This window comes from Electrophorus electricus, chromosome 4, assembly GCF_013358815.1.
Source record: "Electrophorus electricus isolate fEleEle1 chromosome 4, fEleEle1.pri, whole genome shotgun sequence".
NCBI classification, from domain to species: domain Eukaryota; kingdom Metazoa; phylum Chordata; class Actinopteri; order Gymnotiformes; family Gymnotidae; genus Electrophorus; species Electrophorus electricus.
Genome location: NC_049538.1, coordinates 5,577,294 through 5,596,747, shown reverse-complemented (window position 1 = coordinate 5,596,747; position 19,454 = coordinate 5,577,294). Strand labels below are relative to the sequence as shown.

Genomic DNA, 19,454 nt, shown 5'->3' with positions numbered 1-19,454 from the left:
ACTTAGGAAGATATTAGAGAATGAGGCCCACTGAGTATTTAAAGGTATTTTTTATACATATGCTATAAGTGACAGGACTTGTCCATACCTATACATTGACTGCCTATCTTCAGATATCCATGTCCGCAATCTTTCATCGAGGTCATTTCGATCACTGGGGCTAACAGACCTGTGGGGGAATGTGTTTACAGTGTGTATGTGTTTACATGTTTATAGTGTGTACATGTTTACATGTTTACTGTGCTCTCAGCTCAGCTTCTGTAAGCTGGCATGTACCTAAATCAATACATGTAACAAATACATTAGTTCGCTGTGTGAAAAAAATTCAGAAAAAACAACTCTAGACCATGTTATTATTATTACTGTTAAACTGTTTCTCACAATAGCAATGAAGTATAGTATTGCTGTTTAACAGGAAATGTGTGTTATTCATAATTACACAACTACAAACTGAGAAACCCTCCAATGTATGACAGTCTTGACTACAGCCTAGAATACATGGAGTCCAAAGAGATTTGGAGTGTGACTCACCCAGACACAGCAGATACAAGCCTCTCATGGTGAGTCGATCCTGAACAAAAGCAAAGGTCACAGTTTAATATTTGTTTATAAGCGCATCCATTAATTAATGTAAAGAGATCTCTTCAGATGGATTAGCCTGCTGTCTCTTTCTGGGGCTTCCACCAATCACCAAAGACTGACTCAGTCTTTGTATCTATCTGCTGTCTTGTCAAAGGTACAGAGACACAGTTTTAGTGCAGTAAAAGGAGAGTGAAGGGTCCCTTACGTCAATGTCCCCCAGACTTGAGCCCTGTGTTTGCTGGACCACAGAGATGAAACAGTGGAGTGTCGTTGGGAGAGCAGAGGAAGGGTAGAACTGAGCCACTCCCCAGCACTGGGGGAACTGTGAGCTGGAGGGGGAGGGGAAATGACTTAATAACACTCTGAAGCACTGTAAAAATAACAGGACTTAAAATAAGTTGTGAAACACCAAGATAATAACATGGATTAACATGGCCCTTATTACTGTCTTATAGTCTTGTCCATTTTTAAAATGTGTATCAGAGATGTAGAAAAGGCATTATGGTCAAGATGAAGCATCTCTCAACAAGTTGAGTATATTGCATGTGAATTAGACATAAAAAGAAAGGCCTGAATGCTTGAATCGTCCAGTGAAGGGGTCCGGTGGAACTGTAAAGCCGAGGGGACGTTTGCTTGTATGGTTTTGGTTGACTTGTCCTTCCTCATAGAAGGAAAGTCACTGAGAATCACTGCAAAGTCATTTTGATCACCTTAATTCTATGATGAACCATCTCCAGAAAGTGCCCTCATCCCCAGTGAACGTGGGGGCACTGAATAGTCAAAAGAATATTAAATAAATCATATGCAGTCACCTTCCACTCACAAGATCTCAACTCACTTGAACATCTGTCTGATGTTTTAGCATTTTGTGAGTGTGTGTTTATCTGTTCACAAATCTCTATACATGCACACAGAAGAGGAAGGAAGAGAAAGAACTTTTGCAATTGTGTTTCCACCCCCCCCCCCCCCAATGGTTCACACAGACATGGAGACAGAATATTCTCTCAGAAGGTGCTGATGTTCACCTTTGATGTGGTGAACAATAGAAAGGTGTCAAACTCTTGCCAGTGGAGCTCAGCTCTATCACCGCACTCAAGATCTTGATAAAAACAAAGGGTTTGTGTATGTAAATCATATGAGCTCCATTGAGAAGTGACCCAGGGGGACTCATCTGAGGACAGATTTAATACTGCGCTGCTTTGCAGTCATGTCAGTCAGAAGTTCAATGCTTTTGTTCAGTTATGAGGGGGCTTTCAGCTGAGTGCCTTTGGGGTCACTGGGGTCCAAATATAGCCAGAACAATAAGCAAAAGCAGCAGCAATATGGAGTAGGACACGATGACATAGTGCAGCAAGATATATTGCCATGATGAATGTTAAATGGCTCCTAAACTGACAAAATATGTCACAATACGATGCTAAAATTGTCTCAAGCTATTGTTTGGAGGATATTGCGTTCCTGACATTAACATGTCGACCATCTTATTTGCCAAGGGAATTCACAGCCATTAGCATCACAGCTGTATACATACCTCCCAGTGCCAACAAAAGAGATGCACTTTCCATACTGTACCAGTTTGTAAGCATGATGCAAAATGCCAACCCAGACTTTGTTTCTATAATTGTTGGAGACTTTAACCTGAGGACAGTACTGCCACATTATTATCAACATGTGGACTTTGCGACCAGGGGAGAAAACACACTAGTCTAGGCTTACACAAATATTGAGTAGGCATTCAAGGCAGCCCCCCTACCGCCAGCTTGGAAACTCAGACCACCAACAATGCTTCAAGGCAACTACTATTGTGTCACTGCCAAAGAAGTCACCAGTCAATGACTAACGCCCCGTAGCGCTCACTCCCATCATGATGAAGTGCTTTGAAAGACTGGTGAAAGACCACACAATGTCAAGACTTCCTGCAACGCTCGACCCTCTCCAGTTCGCATACCGCCCTAACCGCTCCACTGATGATGCCATATCAGCAGCGCTTCACCGAAGCCTGACCTATCTGGAGAATAAGAACCGTTATGTGCGGATGCTTTTCATTGACTTCAGCTCAGCCTTCAACACAGTCATACCCCAACACTTGGTAAAGAATCTCAGCCCATTAGGCATTGACACCCCATTGTGCAACTGGTTATTGGACTTCCTCTCAGACAGACCACAGACAATACGAGTTGGTGTAAACACCTCTGAAACCATCATCATGAACACAGGAGTTGCCCAGGGCTTTGTGCTAAGCTCTCTGTTGTTCACCCTGATGACTCATAATTGTTTTGCCAAGTACAACTCAAATCACATCATCAAGTTTGCAAATGATACCATGGTAGTGGGCCTCGACTCACAATCCATGGTACTGCCATAGAGTTAGTGAGAAGCATCAAGTTTCTAGGGGTGCACATTACAGATGATCTGACATGGACTATACACACCACTTCCTCCATCAAAAAGACACAGCAGCGCCTTGACTTCCTGCGAAGGATGAGGAGAGCAAACCTTCCATCTCCTATCCTCACAATGTTCTATAGAGGCATAACAGAGAGCATTCTGACCAGCAGCCTCCCAGTCTGGTATGGCAGCTGCACCACCTCGGACCAGAAATCTCTCCAGAGAGTGGTGAGGACAGCAGAGAAAATCATCAGAACTTCACTTCCATCCACATCCCACCTATCCTGACCATGGACTGTTCAGCCTTCTGCCCTCTGGTAAACGTTACCGCTGCATGCGGTGCAAGACAGCCAGACTTAACAAGAGCTTCTTCCCACAGGCCAATAGACTACTCAACTCCCTTTAACAATACACACCACATTTATTTTATTTTACTTTATACCTAGAAACATAGAACTATTATGATCACTATTTATAACCCACACCCCCATCTTCATATGTAGCTACTTTGTGCAATAATTTTAATGTTCTCTCTGTGAGCACCTTATCAACATTTTCCAGTGCTACGTTTACAATACCGGTCACACTGTGCAATAATCACTGGAACAATGTCAATAGTTTCTATATACAATGTGCAGTATTTTATTCCTATGTGCAATATATGTATATACTCTTATATATATATATATATATATATATATATATATATATATATATATATATATATATATATATATATATATATATATATACAATTATTTATTTTAATTTTTTTTAATGTATATTTCTTGTGTGTTTATACTGTGTCTTGTGTATGCTGACTAATGTCTTGTCTCGTGCACTTACATTTATGTATAGTGTATATTTGCACATTGGAGTTAGGAGAAACGTAATCTTGTTCAGCTGTGCACTACTTGTTGTATCGTCTGAATGACAATAAAGCTGACTTTGACTTTGACAAAAGTCCTTCCTTTTAAATAATGGGCTGACCCTTAAAAGACCTGTTTGAACAGGAATGTATGACACATAAGAAATTCTGTTCACTGTGGGTGAGAATGTGAACTCTGGTAGTGCTAAAGGACACTACTGAGTTTAAATCGGAAAATCTAATCACTGAAACACAGCATATATGGAAACTACTTTATACCAATTCAAATGTGTATTGGGGCATGTGCTTGTGGGGTGATGTCATCAGATATTTTTTCTTGTGCTCTGGGGAAGGTATCACAGAAAGGAAACATTTAAGGACATTACAAAGAGGAAACATGAACAGAGAAATGACCTTTCTTGACCAGAGCTGAGGTGCGCTAAAATGTCTAAATCCACAAGTTGTCTCATTGTTTCAGATTTTGTTGTGAAATGAAAATAATTAATTAAAAATATCCTGAGATGACTAAATATAACTATTGTAAGGGATAAGCATAAAAATGCTATTGTGTATTTCTTTATATATTGTTCATATAAAAACAGGAAAAATAAGAAAAGACAGCTTATATATGCTGTAGTGGCACGTATATAGTGTGACTTCCCCTTACACTCGAGCAATAGCAAGACAAGACAGCCTAAATCTGAAGAAGAACTCTGGGAAATGCTGAAACCCTGGTATTACATACCAGAAGATTACTTCAGAAATCTCAGATCAAGATGTGCTTAATGCCAAGAGATGTCACACTAAATACCGCTGATATCAGATTTATCAAACAGGGTATGGTTAACTGTTTCCATGGACATTTCATTCTTGTAGTGGTTCAAGTGGAAAAATGTACAGTATATTTGGTAACATGGTATATTTGTGGTCAGGTAAACTCTTTTAAATAGCCTTTTCTTGGCCATTGACTGTACTTTCCTAAGTATGTTTGGAGACCATGTCAGCCCATCCAGAATGGACCATAGCCACTTCCTCCCAATGCTGAAAATTCAAACCTATACAAACTAATCAGCATTTACACTGTTAGATCTGTTACCTCTGGAACTTTGCAGTAAACACTATCAACACAAAGATTAATGAAGAACAATAGTTTACTAGGTACAACTGGCCTTCAGAGAGAACAGCAGCAATGAGTGAGGATATGCTGTAGTATTCTCTAATGATCTTTAGCCTGACTCTCTTTAAGAGGAGGTGTGATGGATAGATGAGAAATGGGCCCCCAGATCATCTAGACAATTGATGTCGATTCACCAGAAACAAGGTAATGTCTTTCATTCCCTCCAGCTCTGGAATCAAATGGATATCATGGGTCTATTGTGCCCATCTATCTGTGCAAATATTTGCCTCATTTCATTTCCTTACATTTCATTTCCTTACATTTCATTTCCTTACATTTCAGACTAAATCACAATTACCCTCTCCACACTCTCAGAATCACTGAAAATCTACAGCAAACCCTCATACTCAAACTCACAAGCACACACTCATATCTTTACCACCTTAGTGGTTAGTGTAGTGTAGTGGCTAACAACACTGTCTCTGTGTTAATGCCATTAAGAGTCCTTAGACAAGAATCTTAACTGTACACTTGACTACCTCTGTAACATGATTGAAAAATGTATGTAACTCTGGATGAGAGCATCTGCCAAATGTGTTAAATGCACAAGATGTCATCTCCATTGCTCTTCATCCCCCAGAAACATTCCGCAGTTTCTCTACAACACCCCACCTCCAAATGCCCAAATACATTTTAACTTAACTTCAAACAATAATTGTATAAGCCCTTTTCTCATAAATGACAAATACATTACAACAGGAGACATTTAAGAGTGTATGTGTACGTGCATGCGTGTGTGTGTGTGTGTGTGTGTGTGTGTGTGTGTATATATATATATAATGCATATTGTAACGTGAGGAGGCTGAGCAGAATGCAGGGACGAGTCGCATAGAACAGAAATATACGTTTATTCATACAAAACAAAAAGCGCACGCAGCACATAAGCTAACGTAATGTTAAACACTGAAAACAGACAACCGAACAATAGGGGTTTTTATTCACACGTAAATGAGGAACATAGCTAAAACAGGTGTGACACATGGGGGGCGTGGCCACACAGGCGAACATACACACAAACACACACAGGGAAACATTTGAGAGGAGGTGCCATACCGTGACACGTATACGTGTGTGTGTGCAGAAAGAAATATATTTAGTACAATGAGAATTAATTTATATACAATTACATTTTCTAGTGTGTGTATGGGTTGTGAACAATGAGTCAGTTATTACAGGCACAGTCTGAATAGGAAATACAATACCTTTCGGGTGGTCAGTCAAGAGTAGGGTGAACATGCAAGAGTTGTGCCAGAGGTTGTGAAGCAACTGGCAGACCTGAAGTTGCTGCAAACCATCTGGCTTTTCAGATAGCACTTGTTACAGTTGCTGGAAGTGGTCAGGTAGAGGAAGATCTGGATGACAAGGTGGAAGGACCAGGAAACCCACAGGCAGGGGACCCGTAGGAAGGCATGGAATCAGGGTTGACCAAGGTGCTGCAAAGAGCAGCCAAACCATTTGCAGGTGAATGCCGTGCAAGCCATAAATCTGCAGCATTGCAACTCTCGGTCTAGATGGTGCTCACAGGTGAAGCTGCTGCACTGCTGTAGGCGTGTGGAAGGAAAATAGGCAATGGTAGTTGTAGAAACAGTCTTTGCTGAAGGGGCAGTAAGGTCTGAGACGGTGGCGAGAAGGTCATCTGACTTTTGGCTCCTGGGTTGATTCAGCAGAGCTGAGAGCATCACGGAAGTGGGAGAAGGCAAGCGCAAACTCCGGCTTCACAAAAACCTTGAAGAATGAACATCGCCGACATCAGCAGTCGGAGAAGCCGTGAAGGAGGCCGGGCAGAGAGCATGTGAGTGAAGGGTCAGGATGGGAAGAGAAAAGGGATTGACATCTGCACCTTTCCAGAGTCCGGGATGCAGGCTGGAGGGGTTGAGGGAGAGGAGGGGGCAAAGGGGTGGTGGTGGTGGCCAGGGAGAAATTATGTTCAGAGACAAGCAACCTGGGTAGGGAAGAGGCTGGGAAGGGATGAAGGGGGACAGAGGCTGGGATGAAAGATGGGGAAGGGATAAGGGTGGGTTTTGGGATGAAAGGGGCAATATGTAGGACAAAGGTGGATTTGGAATGAAAGAGCCAGGGGATGGGTTGAAGAGGGTTTTGGGATGGATGGAGCTTGCTGACTTTATGAGCGAGAGGCAGGGGATTCCGGGGAAGCTCGTCTGGCGAGCCGTGAACTAGTGCGAATATAGCGAGGGCGGCCGTGACTAGGAGCTGAGTCAGGCATGGGAAGACTGGCAGGGATTGTAGCTACTAACTGGAGACATACTGGAGCAGGAATAAGATAAGCACGCAGGACATTTGTTACCGGAGGAAAGCTCACCGGATGTGAGATGTATGTTATGTAATCAGGACAAGATTAGTCACAGAAAAAAAAAGAGCCATTTAGGCAGTATAAATATGGAGGAGATTCAGGTGGGATTGTCTTATAGAATTATCACCGGTTATTTCATAATTCCATATGTGTGCTGTATTTATTAACTCTATATTATACTTTTGTTTAGGGACAAGCAGGAAATGTGCCAAACTGAAAAGCAAAATATACTTTAGTTTGGTCCGTTATCGCTTGTTCTAATTACTGAAAGAAAAAAAAAAAACGATTGAAAGAAATTTGCTTTTTAACAGTTAAAGTACATCTTTTTTTCGTAAGAGTCCATAGTCGTTTTTGTATGTTCATCAAGATCTAGGCTGCAAAATGTTATAGCTATATTATTAGTATGTGTGGCTGAAGCATATAGCCAATTACCGCATTTCTAACTACCTAGTTTTTCATCACTGCGCATACAGACCACTGAAGTTGTCCTCATTCTGTCATGCTGATTTTTTTCATCCCATTTAACACTCCTCTGGTTGTCTCCGAATAAGGAAATATGACCGCCATAGCCCACCTCAAATAACTTACCGGCGTCAGTTCACTGCGTAGATTTAGCGTGAGCATAGCAATGTTGGAGTTTCCTCTACTTACGAATCTCGTTTAAATATTTTTTTATCACAGCATTCTGTAACGCGTGGTGGCCCGAGTGCCGCAGGGCGAGGGGAAGGACGCGCAGACTCCACCGACTGGGACGAACATTTATTAACATAAACGACAGCGACACTCACACGTATTACAAACGAGAAACATGAAACGATTGACATTTAAACAAACACGATGAACACGCATACGCTTTCACAATGACGAAAAAACATTAAACACGCTACATCAACAATAACCAATACTTGGCACTCTTTGCCTCGGGTTTATATGCACACACATTTAGACAGACGAGGTGCAGGTGTGGTTACAAACAGAACAGCCCTTCCACTGTACGTGGCGGGCCCAACCACGTGACAGAACCTCCTCCCAAGGGCCGCGGCTCCAGACACCGTGTACACACAAACACAGCACGGCAGTGCCCGGCGCCCACACAGTACCGGGCGGTACAGGTGCCGCCAGCAAGGGAGACCTCACGGCGAGAGGGAGAAAGGCAGCTTCCCTGTCTCTCTCGGGGCAGTCCGGTACGCTCCACAAGACGTTGCGCCTGTAAACACAAAAATAGCGCCAACACACAAACACAAGGCGCTGTGACGTGGCGCCCGCTGTACCGGCAGAGGGTAATATTTGAGTCTTATAATGCCATATCTCGGCCTGATAGTGAAGTTGATGAAGTTTTAACCCGTAGTGAGCGAACAGTTCACAAAGACTGAGGAAAAGGAAATCCGAGATCATCATTAAAATCGTATAGAGTGAGTTAATTGCCTTAACTGGACAGAAAACAAAGGATGCAGTTTTTTGTAATGCTCTATTGAAGACAGACACAGTGCCAAGAGTTTACTTTCCCTAAATGTACCGGGCAAGGATTCACACAAGTTTGTACTCATTGCCTCTCTTTGGATTTCTATTCTCAGCATAAGGCTGTGCTGCTTTAGAGAATTAAGCTTCTCTTCTTTGACACTGATTAAAATCTACCTGCGCTCCCATAGCACAAGGAAGAATGAATGACTTAGCAATGAACTCATCTGAACCGAGAGTGTGTAGATCTTTGCAACACAGAGAACATAATCAAGGCTTGAGATGGAGCCAAACCCAGGATTGTTCATTGCCGACTGTAACAATAAGCACTTTACACGTAATCTTGTACTAGTGCTGCCCCCTGCAGTTTGTTCTGTGTTAGTGCGGTTTTTCCTCTCTCTTGTTTTCTCTCCTTTATGCAGATTTAGATGCTCTGAGTGGGACCATGCATGCTACAGCGTGCTGTGGTTAGTTTTGACCCCATGGCCTGCTTGTAAAAGCGACAGCGACACAGAACAACAAGACCACGGCAGGTGTCGAGACATTGCAATTTGCAGATAGCCATGCTGCTCAGTTTAGTATTTAGTGTTTTGGGGATTACAGATGAGTTGCAACAGAGGTTAGTGGCTTGAAAGAGGTCACACCAGTTTTTTTATTGTAACAATCTATAATCATTTTCTCTGGTCCATTAAGTGGAGGGGTGATTTCTACAAATACATGGAACGGCATCATCAAAGAAACAGTGTACAGATGTGGAGCGCCACCTCCTTCATATCTCAACAATACTAGAGGAAGGTGCCTCAGAAAAAAATGTATTACTCTCCTTCACAAATCAAACAGAAATTCATGTTATGGAGTTTGTTCAGCCTGGCAACTAATCTGACTGTGCTCAAAAATTGAGTGAATACTTTATTAGCACATGAGTATGTGTTTACAGAATTAATATTAAAGTTGTTAATATAAAAGGGTTTTAATAGAAAAAGAATAGGCTTTATGTTAATGGTATTTGTCTGGGGTTTTTTAGAAGTCCCATTAAACTTGCTAGTATAACACCATCATGACAGTGCCTGGAGAAATAGATGTAATCCTTAATGCAATTCCAAAACTATTGGGAATTGCCTGTTCATATGTAAAGAGACATTTTATTATGTAGTAAGTGTGTGTCACAAAGGCAGAATCAGGAACCATACCTGGCCCCAAATCCAAGTGTTCTGTAACAAACATGCTTTGACCACCAGACCAAACAAATTGCTCTTAGCAAAATGGCAAGAACATACTTTTTAATCCTGTGAAGTGTCAACCTTTGGGGTTATACCTGTGTTCTTCAAATGTCCCATGTGACCCACTCCTCCCCCTCAGCTGATGTTACACTCATATTCCTCATATGTTTATATTGAGTTCATACTGGGCCTTACACCATCCTGTCACAGCAGGAGAGGATCCTTGGGTTCATCTGCTTCATAGCAACTGTTGTCACAGACAGAGGGCAGCAACATTACCCAGCCTCAAACACACTACCAGGACTTCCTCCAGCATACTGATGAGGTAACATCACTGATGATTGTGATCATGTGTTTCAAGTTTGGTTTATTCGTCACATACATAGTCATACACAGTATAACTCGCAGTGAAATGTTTAACCATAGGGTGACTGGAGCATGAAATTACCATGATGACTTGCACTTAAAGCCAGCTGGAAATGTTTATTTGAAAACAGTGTTATAGTAGGTTATCACAAAATAATGTTTGCATTTTGTTTCCTGCTGAAAGGTTAATGTCACTGTCAAGTCACCAATGAAAAAGAGATGTTATCGCGGCAACACCAAAAACTGAATAAGAAGGCCTTTATCATGGCAGACAGCACTATTGATATTTGTCTCTCAGAGGCATATGCTGGATACAGGTCAGTGGAAATAATGTTTCCAGGGCTTGTTAGAAGAGGTATATTTAACCACAACTTTGCAAACTGCAGTTTGTGCTATAAAGGATTGTGGTACTTGTATTCTGTCTGTGCATAATGTATAATCCAATGAAGGGGGATATTGTCAGCATAAACTTAAAAATGCAGTATTTGTGCACAAACATCCCATATTGACTAATGTTAATATGCCTACGTTAATGAGTTTGTGCAATCAATGTGAAGCTTATATGAAAACTGTTAAAGTGTCATCATCCTTGCCAGGTCAGATTACTACTGAAGATGAGGATGGTCTCAGGACACGGACCTCTGATTCACAGTCAAAGAAGCGGATCAATTTCACATCAGGAGGGAAATGTGACCCTGATATGTTACCTGCACAAGTCTTGGGCCATGATTTGCTAAGACAGAAAATCAGTGCTCAAGGCTTCATTTTGTGCTCGAGGCAAGTTTTTTAGGTGGAAATCCAGACAACCAATGTTCATATGAGACAAAAAATCTAATGGCAAAGGCACTTTAAGAAATGGGTAAGTAAAGTAGGACGATGAACAGGACAATGTCAGCATGCAGACAAACTTCTCTATTCCTGGGTTCAGCACCACTGCAAAGCATCCTGGGTCGGAGATGGAGGTAGAACAGCCAGTGACAATTTGTCTGGTCCCATAATTTCTTTCCAATTGTGCTTTTCAGCAAGAGAATTTTGCCTTTCCAATAAAGGGGTTCTGTGCCTGTAGTATGTCTCTGTGTCAGGTCACTTACTAAAAGAAAGTTAAATGGGTTACTGTCAATGAGACACAGATGGTTCAGCCAGACTCAGGGGCAGATTTGGCACTGCTGAGGTCTCAAGTAAAATCATGTCTGGCCCTAATCAAAGACAAATATGCTTACACACACAAAGAATTTGTTCTTAGATACAGTAGCTCACCTCGCACAGTTGCTTGTACACAGTATACAGTACAAAAGACATTTCCACCACACTCACAACACACGTAAACACTCACACACATACACACACACACGCACACACACACACTCACACACACACACACACACACACACACACACACACACACACACACACACTCATACTTGTGAACCTTACATCTGCATCTATTGTTAAGAGTGAGTGCAGCGGTTGGTTGATGGCGTTGTAGAATGATGAAGTAAAAATAAATAAGTAGATTGGCAGGTAAAACGTAGGGCAGAAAAGTGCAGATAAAGGATGAAGTACTACGACATGTTTAGGTGTGTCATTCTGTGTGTTATGTGGAGTTTATATGCATTAAGGTATTCGACTGTTCATGATTTTGATGGCATATGGAAAAAAGTTTCTCTGTAGCCAGGTTGTCTTGATCCTAATTAGGCTAAAGCACCGGCCTGAGGGAAACTGGCTGGAACAGATGATGACGGGGTGAGATGGGTCTGCTGGGATTTTCTCCACCTGCCTCCTAATGGAGACCATCACTGCCCAGTCTGTCTCTGCCCCACAGACACAACCCTGCTGCCACAACAATTATCTGCAATTTCTAAGAAGCTGTGAGAAATTTAAGATGGTTCTATCTTATTGTAGCCCCTCCCCTGATGGTAGATGTAATGGTCTGTTCCGTGTTTTTATGTAATAAGGCTGCTGTGTGAGTACAGACGAATGCCGGCAAGCAATAACAGTAGCGTGGACACAAGCGATAGCTACAGTGTGGACACGATGTGCTTCACAGTGACTTGTTGAGGGCTGAGAGTGAAAAGAATAAAAGTCATGAGAATAAAAGTCATGAGTAGAGCAGAGGAAGACAGGAAGGTGGAAAATTTGCCACTGCACGCACACACAAAAGAACATCAGATGCACTTGATTTTAAGCAGTTTCTTTAAAAATTGGGTCTTGAGCAGTGCATCTTGCAGCAGGACAGGAGATCATGTACTGGCAGCAAAGCCATCTTCTGTGTGTTCTGCTCTGTGTCCCTCTGTCTCTGTATTTCCTTCTCATTCCTTACTCTGGTATTTGATTCTAAGATTTAGCATGTGTGGTAAACACATTTGTCTCCTTGATCTGTGATGCTTCCCAATTGCTGAATCTTTGTCCCATTCTACACCTGACAGCTTTTGTTTTCTGAGCCAAAGTGTGAGGTGTGAATCTTTCTTTAAAACTGGAATATTCAAGCCACAGACTGATCAGGTTTTATCACAGCTTACATTTTAGCTTTGATAAACACTAATTTCTTACAGATTTCAGTAAATAGGGTTGGAAATTGTGGCTAACACTTCCAGTCCAATGATTGTGATGCTCACGCAAAACCCACGGAGCGAGAGACGAGTGACTTTAAGTGACAGAACATCAGTGCAGGAAGTGATCAGACTGCGTGAGTAAGAACATTAGCCTCCACGTATCATTACCTCCCCTAGAATGCACACGCCCTAAACACTTGGTTATGCCATGTCTTGCCTCCATGGCAATGCTATTTCTAAGGAATGGAATACAACTAGGAAATAATAAAGGCGATAACAAAGTGGCATGTTCAAACAGAGGACTCGCACCATTGCTGGCAGCGCATACTGGGCCCTCATAACTATAAAGGCAACTTCCACATTGTTTATTTTTTAAGTCCTCAATAATCATTGCCTTATTACACAGAGCTACGTGCAGGTGCAACTCTCATTACAATACTGAAACATGGTTTCACACACCAGGAACTTACTGGATTTAATGGGTCCATTGTGCTTTTCTGTCTTGGCCAGTGTTTGTGTTCCACATCTTCCCTTCACCACCACAGCCTCCATAGCCACAAATACACTGCGTGTGAAGCTCAGTTCTACAGATAGTATTATGTAATGTAAATGCTTAAGTATCCTTTAACTAGAATGAAGAACCAGCTACAGTTGAATAGATTGCTGACACCAATTATCTGTAAAGTATCCAATCTGCTGTGCATTTCTACTAGGTTAAATCATAATTTAGGCTTGCTGTTCAGGCAAAACTGACAAATCAGGGTATTTCAGCATTAGCAAACACTATAACGTTGGTTATGCCACTATAAAGCTGGCTTGATGTGTTTGGGCATATTTATGGGTGTGCAGGAGTAACTGTGAGTGAATGTGAACCTCACCCAGCATGTAAAATGTTCTTGCGCACTTGTTAGCAAGACTCTGGTATTTTTCATTTAGCTTTCATATAGAGGCTTCTGAGTCAAAATCCAAGCATTGAAGATACTAACTGTAATGATGGCTCAATTTCTCACTTTTCCATGAAAGAGTGATAAACAGCCCCTATTCAAAAATATTAGAACACAGGAGAATCCCTACTCAAAGAGGGATCACTACTTAACGGGAGAACACTACTCAAGCAGTTCTAGATACAGTCCCTTAACTAGGACCAGGTTGTAGACCTCCTGCGAGTCACGTGGTTTGGCCCGCCACGTGCGGTGGGAGGATTCTCATTTGTGGCCACGTCTGCACACCTGTACCTCATCCTGTCTGTGTATTTAAACCCACGTCAGTGTGTGCAGTGTTGTTGGTCATTTTGATGTAACGTGTTAATGTGGTGTGTTGCTGTTAGTGGTAATGTTAAATGTTATTCTCATCATTGTTAGATGTATACATGTTTATCGTGTTTGTTTAATGTTAACCATTTCTTGTTCATGTTCTTTGTTTGTAATACGTGTGAGTGCCGTTGTCTTTATGTGTTAATAAATGTTCGTCCACGTCGCTGGAGTCTGTGCATCCTGTCCCTCGCCCTTCCGCACTTAGGCCACACGCGTTACACATGGAGCTATGTGTACATTTGGAATGGGAGGTTTTTGTTAATTAGACTGTATGCTGTAATATAACAGACAGAAAATGTTGCAACGAAAAGGACAAAAATATCAGTGTGTACAACAAATCATCCCCATTTATTGGAATAAGTACAGCAACAGCAAAGATCTCATTCATTTGTGTGGTCCCAGTACCAGTCATAAAGGTTTGTAAAAACTTGGTGGTTATTTTTCCTACGGATGTAATCACAAGCATAGCATACATGCTCTCTGGGAAAATCAACATGTTTAACTTCATAGAGTTTTCGCCATTGAAAATACTTTTTGTACTCCACCTCATTCTTGTCTAATGACAGCAGATGCTGAGCCAGGTCCTTAGGGGATGGAAAATCATCCACATGAATGAAAGCATCACCTGGTATAAACCGCTCATATATGTATCTGGGTGACCCAAGGACCACTGGAATGCTGCCTTTTGTGAGGGGATTATACAGTTTTTCTGTCATGTAGTCTTTACTTTTTGTGTTCTCAAATGCCAGATAAAATTTACATGATGTCAGCACGTTGTCATATTCTTCCCTTTTTAGTGGTTTCTGAAATGCATGTCCATATGTATCAATGGTGATATGTTGCTTCAGTTCTTTATAATATGTCACCCTATCGTGCTGCTCATTCCAGTTGCTGACAATCCAACACACTTGTTTGTCCTTCTTCTTTAGGACTTTAGGGAAGATTTCATCCTCTGTGTCTGGAGATTTGATAATCATTTGCTCACGGATTGTAATGTCTGCATCCTGTCTGTAGTTCAAAGTTACATTGAATAAGTTGCTCAGTCCTGGTATTTTTGGTGTGTTGTTGGGGGACTCGAAGTGCATCCAAACCCATTTCTGAAAAAATGGCCGTGGCTGAGATGGTAAATTAGACAGGTCCCATTTAATATCCCTGTGATGTATAATGACTCCATGGGCCTTGCTGTAGAGGGCTCTGTCATCAGTTAAATAACAGCCTTCTATGTTAAATACAGATTTGCAAGAGGTCAAGTCAAAATGTTTTCCAAATGGCCAGAACCATATAAGAATGATGGTGCTGTTTTTTGACAGTTGTGGATCAGTACTATGCATAGGTGGTGCTTCGAATGGAGACTTAAAAATTCTGGTTGGCCATGAACTGGTATAATAATTCTGTTTCAGGAAAAACAGGTTTAATCCAACTGAAATGACACAAATCCAATTGGCAGATTGTTGGAACATGATACTCAACCTGTTGAGAGGAGAATAGTATATTGTAAAAAATTATATATATATATATATATATATATATATATATATATATATATATATATATATATATATTTACCTTTTCAATAACATGCAAAAATTCTGGGCTGATTCTCAACCACATATTATTTGTTACGATTGTCGATGTAAATTCCGACATGCGGATAACAGGCTCAACATATATATGACACTTTGAGCATGCTGCGTTCCCTGCAAAGCACCTTCTGTTCAACTAACAGAGAAAAGAGTTTCTGTTGGTGCCTGCTCTTCTAAAACATATAAACATATGTCTACTGATGCATCGTTATAATGTTATGCCTGTCAAATTGTTGTATGCTGTTAAACAGATACCTATGATCTGGAGAAGGCCTGAAGACTGTGACACACCTCTCCTGGTGCTCCAGTAACACAACTCTGTGATCTATCTCAGGACACTGATTCAGGACCTGCCAAAACAGGTGGCTGTTAAACTCCTTAGGCTCCCATATGAATTTTTTGTTGTTATTCTGTGTTAAAATGCCATACTATCAGTCATTTCTAATGCCTTTGGAGTCCATGTTTCATACAAAACAAATTTGAGTGAAAAATTATCCAAACGTGACAAAACATTCCTTGAGCAGTTTCATTAGGTGACACTAGTTGACTACTACCACTTGTAAGCTACAGCTAACTTCGCTTCGTTTGTTTTCTGATCAGGTATTGACTACAAATTTAGGTTGCTGCTATATATAAAACCTTGAGATCAGTAGTATCAGCTTTCTGTTCACGCTAAAATATTCATATTTCACTATGTTTAAGAAACAGCACGCAAGAACTTAGCAGAACTGCAGAGGAGACCAGTTTTGATCATTTAGAACGTGTCTAGCACTACATAGTCTGGGGAATAAAAAGAATAATCTCTGCCATTTTTGTATGTATCTCTCCTGATGAATATAAAAAGCAAGGACATCAATGAGAAAAAGTCCAGCCAAACTCTCTCTATTGCGCGCTAAGGAAATATGTCGACAAAATGCGACACCAGGGACATAATTTTCTTTGTAGCGTCTGCATGAATAAAAGTAATTTATTTAATAAACACTTTAAAACGTATTCAGCGTTATTCGGCAATGCTGCTTTTTTTTAGCATCTAACTGAATATTCTGAAAATGGGTACACAGTAGAAACTGCCCTTCAACTATGTACAGAAAATGAAAGTGAATCTAAAGTTTGACAGATAGACCCAATTATTTGAGGCCCTTCCCGAGATAACACCAATATTATAGCACACATAGACACTTTCTACCTTTCTAAATAAACATGTCCTTTAGAACGAATTCAAACCTGTAGCTTTTTTGATTTTTAAACTTACAAAACCGTTAGTTTCCGTCACATGGAAAACCCAGCCTTGGCTTTGCTGTAGCAATCCCCTCTCACTTCACGCATTTAGCGTCTGATGTATTTACCGTATTGCCGAGATAAAGCGCGAACTTTAGTCTCACCGTTGAGAGAATAAAACAATCTACCTTTAGACAGTTATAATGTTTCATATAGCACCAATACAATGAATAAATGTTTTTTTTGTTGTTGTTGTTTCTGCTTCATCTGCTATCGTTTCGTAGCTTCAAACACATTTTAGACAAATCTTTCCTAAAATGGCCTCACCTATAGGCTGGCGGCGCGCTGTTTTTATCCGTGTCCGGTTATCGTTTTAATCGTTCATAAAAGGCGAACCGGCGCAGCATTTTCATAGTTGTTTTTCTTAAGGCAATACATTTGTACAAAGTACAAACGTACAGTCTATTACAAACAAGCAAACAAACAGCTATAAAGTCGGAAATCCCAGCTTTGTAACCGGGACGTAATTTGTACCCGTATTTCGTAAGCACAGTGGAATCCAGTTACATTTCACCCGCCCTAGGGTTGTCATAGTCTCCCAATACTAGAGTTTTGTATTGCATAACAATAAAAGAGACATAGGCCTCAATGTTACAGAGACATGAACAAAGAAATCTAGAGAGGAAAAAAGGGAACCGAGGGGATGTTTGAGATGAGTATTTTCATCTTTCTCTTTTACGCTATTGTATTCATATTTCACTTTGCCATTTGTGTCTCTTAATGGTATACAAACTAAAAAGTCTTTCTTAAATCTTTTTTAACAACCAACACCCATAAACGGATCCACATTTAAAAGAAATAAAAGAACAAAACAACACTAGTGACAATTTCTAACATATAAGCACTAGTGACAATTTCATTATAACATTTGATGAAAAGCATATTGTGGGAACAGCAAACAACAGTGTGGAATATATATATATATATATATATATATATATATATATATATATATATATATATATATATATATATATATATATATATTTGCACAGAGCAAATAATAACACTTTGAGGAAGGATGGGCTTTTAGGAAATTACATTTTAAACAATTTCCATCTGATATCATCTTTTCGGTCCTTATCATAAACTAATCAAAGTTTTAATACTAAATCAATTAAGTCTGAGGATCAATTATTATGTATACATCCTGGTCTTCTGGTTTCGGGTGCAATCTTGTGCAGTCAAAGACCCCTTTTTAGAAGCCTTAAATCAGTGCATCTGCATGTTTTGCAGATGTGTTTTTAAAGGCTTATGTGATGACTGGAGGACACTAGTTTGCTGGGATAATGTGCAGTGTGCGTTTGCTTTTCTTGATGGATCATCCTCTGGTTGGTCAAGGTAGGCTCTGAGTTTACTTACTTTTGCCTTAGATTCTGTTGAATTCAAGGCTTGTTGTCAATTATTGCCAATCAGCTGTCCAGAAGGCCGACTTCATCTCAGCATTAGCATCCCTACACTCCCTACACTTCCTGGCTCTGGCAGAAACATGGATCACACCTGAGAACTCGGCGACTCCGGCTGCCCTGTCCTCTGCCCTTTCACTTACGCATTCTCTGAAGCTTCTCGGCAGGGATGGTGGCACAATTTTACTATTTTCCCGAGAGTGGCATTTCACTCCACTTTCCTTCTCTACACTTTCCATCTCCTCTTGAATTTCACGCCATAACAATGTCTTTCCCCACCAAACTTCAGATCATTGTAATCTACCGCCCTCCAGGTTCCATAAATCACTTCATTGATGAGCTTGACATCATCCTGAGCCAATTCCCCATTGAAGGAAATCCACTTATTCTCCTTGGAGACTTCAACCTTCCATAAGAAAAGCTGCATTCCTCCTGCATCCTTCCGCTGTTGACAGCATTTGACCTTACCCTCAACCACTCTCCTCCGATTCACAGAGTGGGCAATGCTCTGGACCTGATCTTCACCTGGACCACCACAACATCAGACATTGCAGTCACCCACCTCAACCTCTCAGACCATCAATTTCTATCCTTCTCTCTCTCCCTTCCTTCTCTTTCCATCCAGTCCTCCCCAACATGTTCCTCCTCCCCTTTCCGTCGCAATCTGCACTCCATAACTCCCTCTTCCCTTACTTCTACTATTTTGTCCACCCTTCCTCACCCTGACTCTCTGTCCTCTCTCTCTTTGGATACAGTTGCAAATTCTTTCATTTCTACACTCTCCTCATCAATGAATCTTCTGTACCCTCTCTCCTCTACACCTGCAAAGTCCTCCACACCTGCCCCCTGGCTAACAGAAACACTCCGCTGCCACAGGAGAGAACTAAGGACTGCAGAGAGGTGGTGGAGGAAATCTCCCCTAGATTCAGATCTCAGCTCATACGAGTCTCTC

General features: G+C 41.0%; 1 protein-coding gene and 1 long non-coding RNA gene across 6 annotated transcripts; both read right to left on the bottom strand.

The window, feature by feature from the left end:
- Positions 1–121: 121 nt before the first annotated feature.
- Positions 122–855, bottom strand: LOC113587849. The gene is made up of 3 exons (XR_004775890.1): positions 788–855; positions 532–571; positions 122–169 (listed from the first exon to the last, which is right to left on the bottom strand). It is a non-coding gene; the product is annotated as an uncharacterized LOC113587849 (long non-coding RNA).
- A 13,701-nt stretch (positions 856–14,556) lies between these two features.
- Positions 14,557–17,575, bottom strand: LOC113587844 (4-galactosyl-N-acetylglucosaminide 3-alpha-L-fucosyltransferase 9-like). 5 transcript variants are annotated; one of them, XM_027026747.2, is made up of 3 exons: positions 17,364–17,575; positions 16,074–16,168; positions 14,557–15,705 (listed from the first exon to the last, which is right to left on the bottom strand). In XM_027026747.2, exon 3 carries the CDS (start codon positions 15,693–15,695, stop codon positions 14,616–14,618), a length of 1,080 nt encoding a protein of 359 aa, XP_026882548.2. In that variant the 5' UTR covers positions 15,696–15,705; positions 16,074–16,168; positions 17,364–17,575; the 3' UTR covers positions 14,557–14,615. The 5 variants fall into 5 exon arrangements, with proteins under 5 accessions (XP_026882548.2, XP_035380749.1, XP_035380748.1 ...); XM_035524856.1 differs by lacking the exon at positions 17,364–17,575 and adding an exon at positions 17,225–17,317 and having other exon boundaries at positions 16,110–16,168; XM_035524855.1 differs by lacking the exon at positions 17,364–17,575 and adding an exon at positions 17,225–17,316.
- Positions 17,576–19,454: the final 1,879 nt, after the last annotated feature.

Coding starts and splice junctions, on each gene's coding strand:
- LOC113587844 (XM_035524855.1), bottom strand. CDS start 17,248: ATGAAACATTATAACTGTCTAAAG. Junction 16,169..17,224: donor AACATTATAACTGTCTAAAG/GTAGATTGTTTT, acceptor CTGTTTTGGCAG/GTCCTGAATCAGTGTCCTGA. Junction 15,706..16,073: donor AGGCCTTCTCCAGATCATAG/GTATCTGTTTAA, acceptor TCCTCTCAACAG/GTTGAGTATCATGTTCCAAC.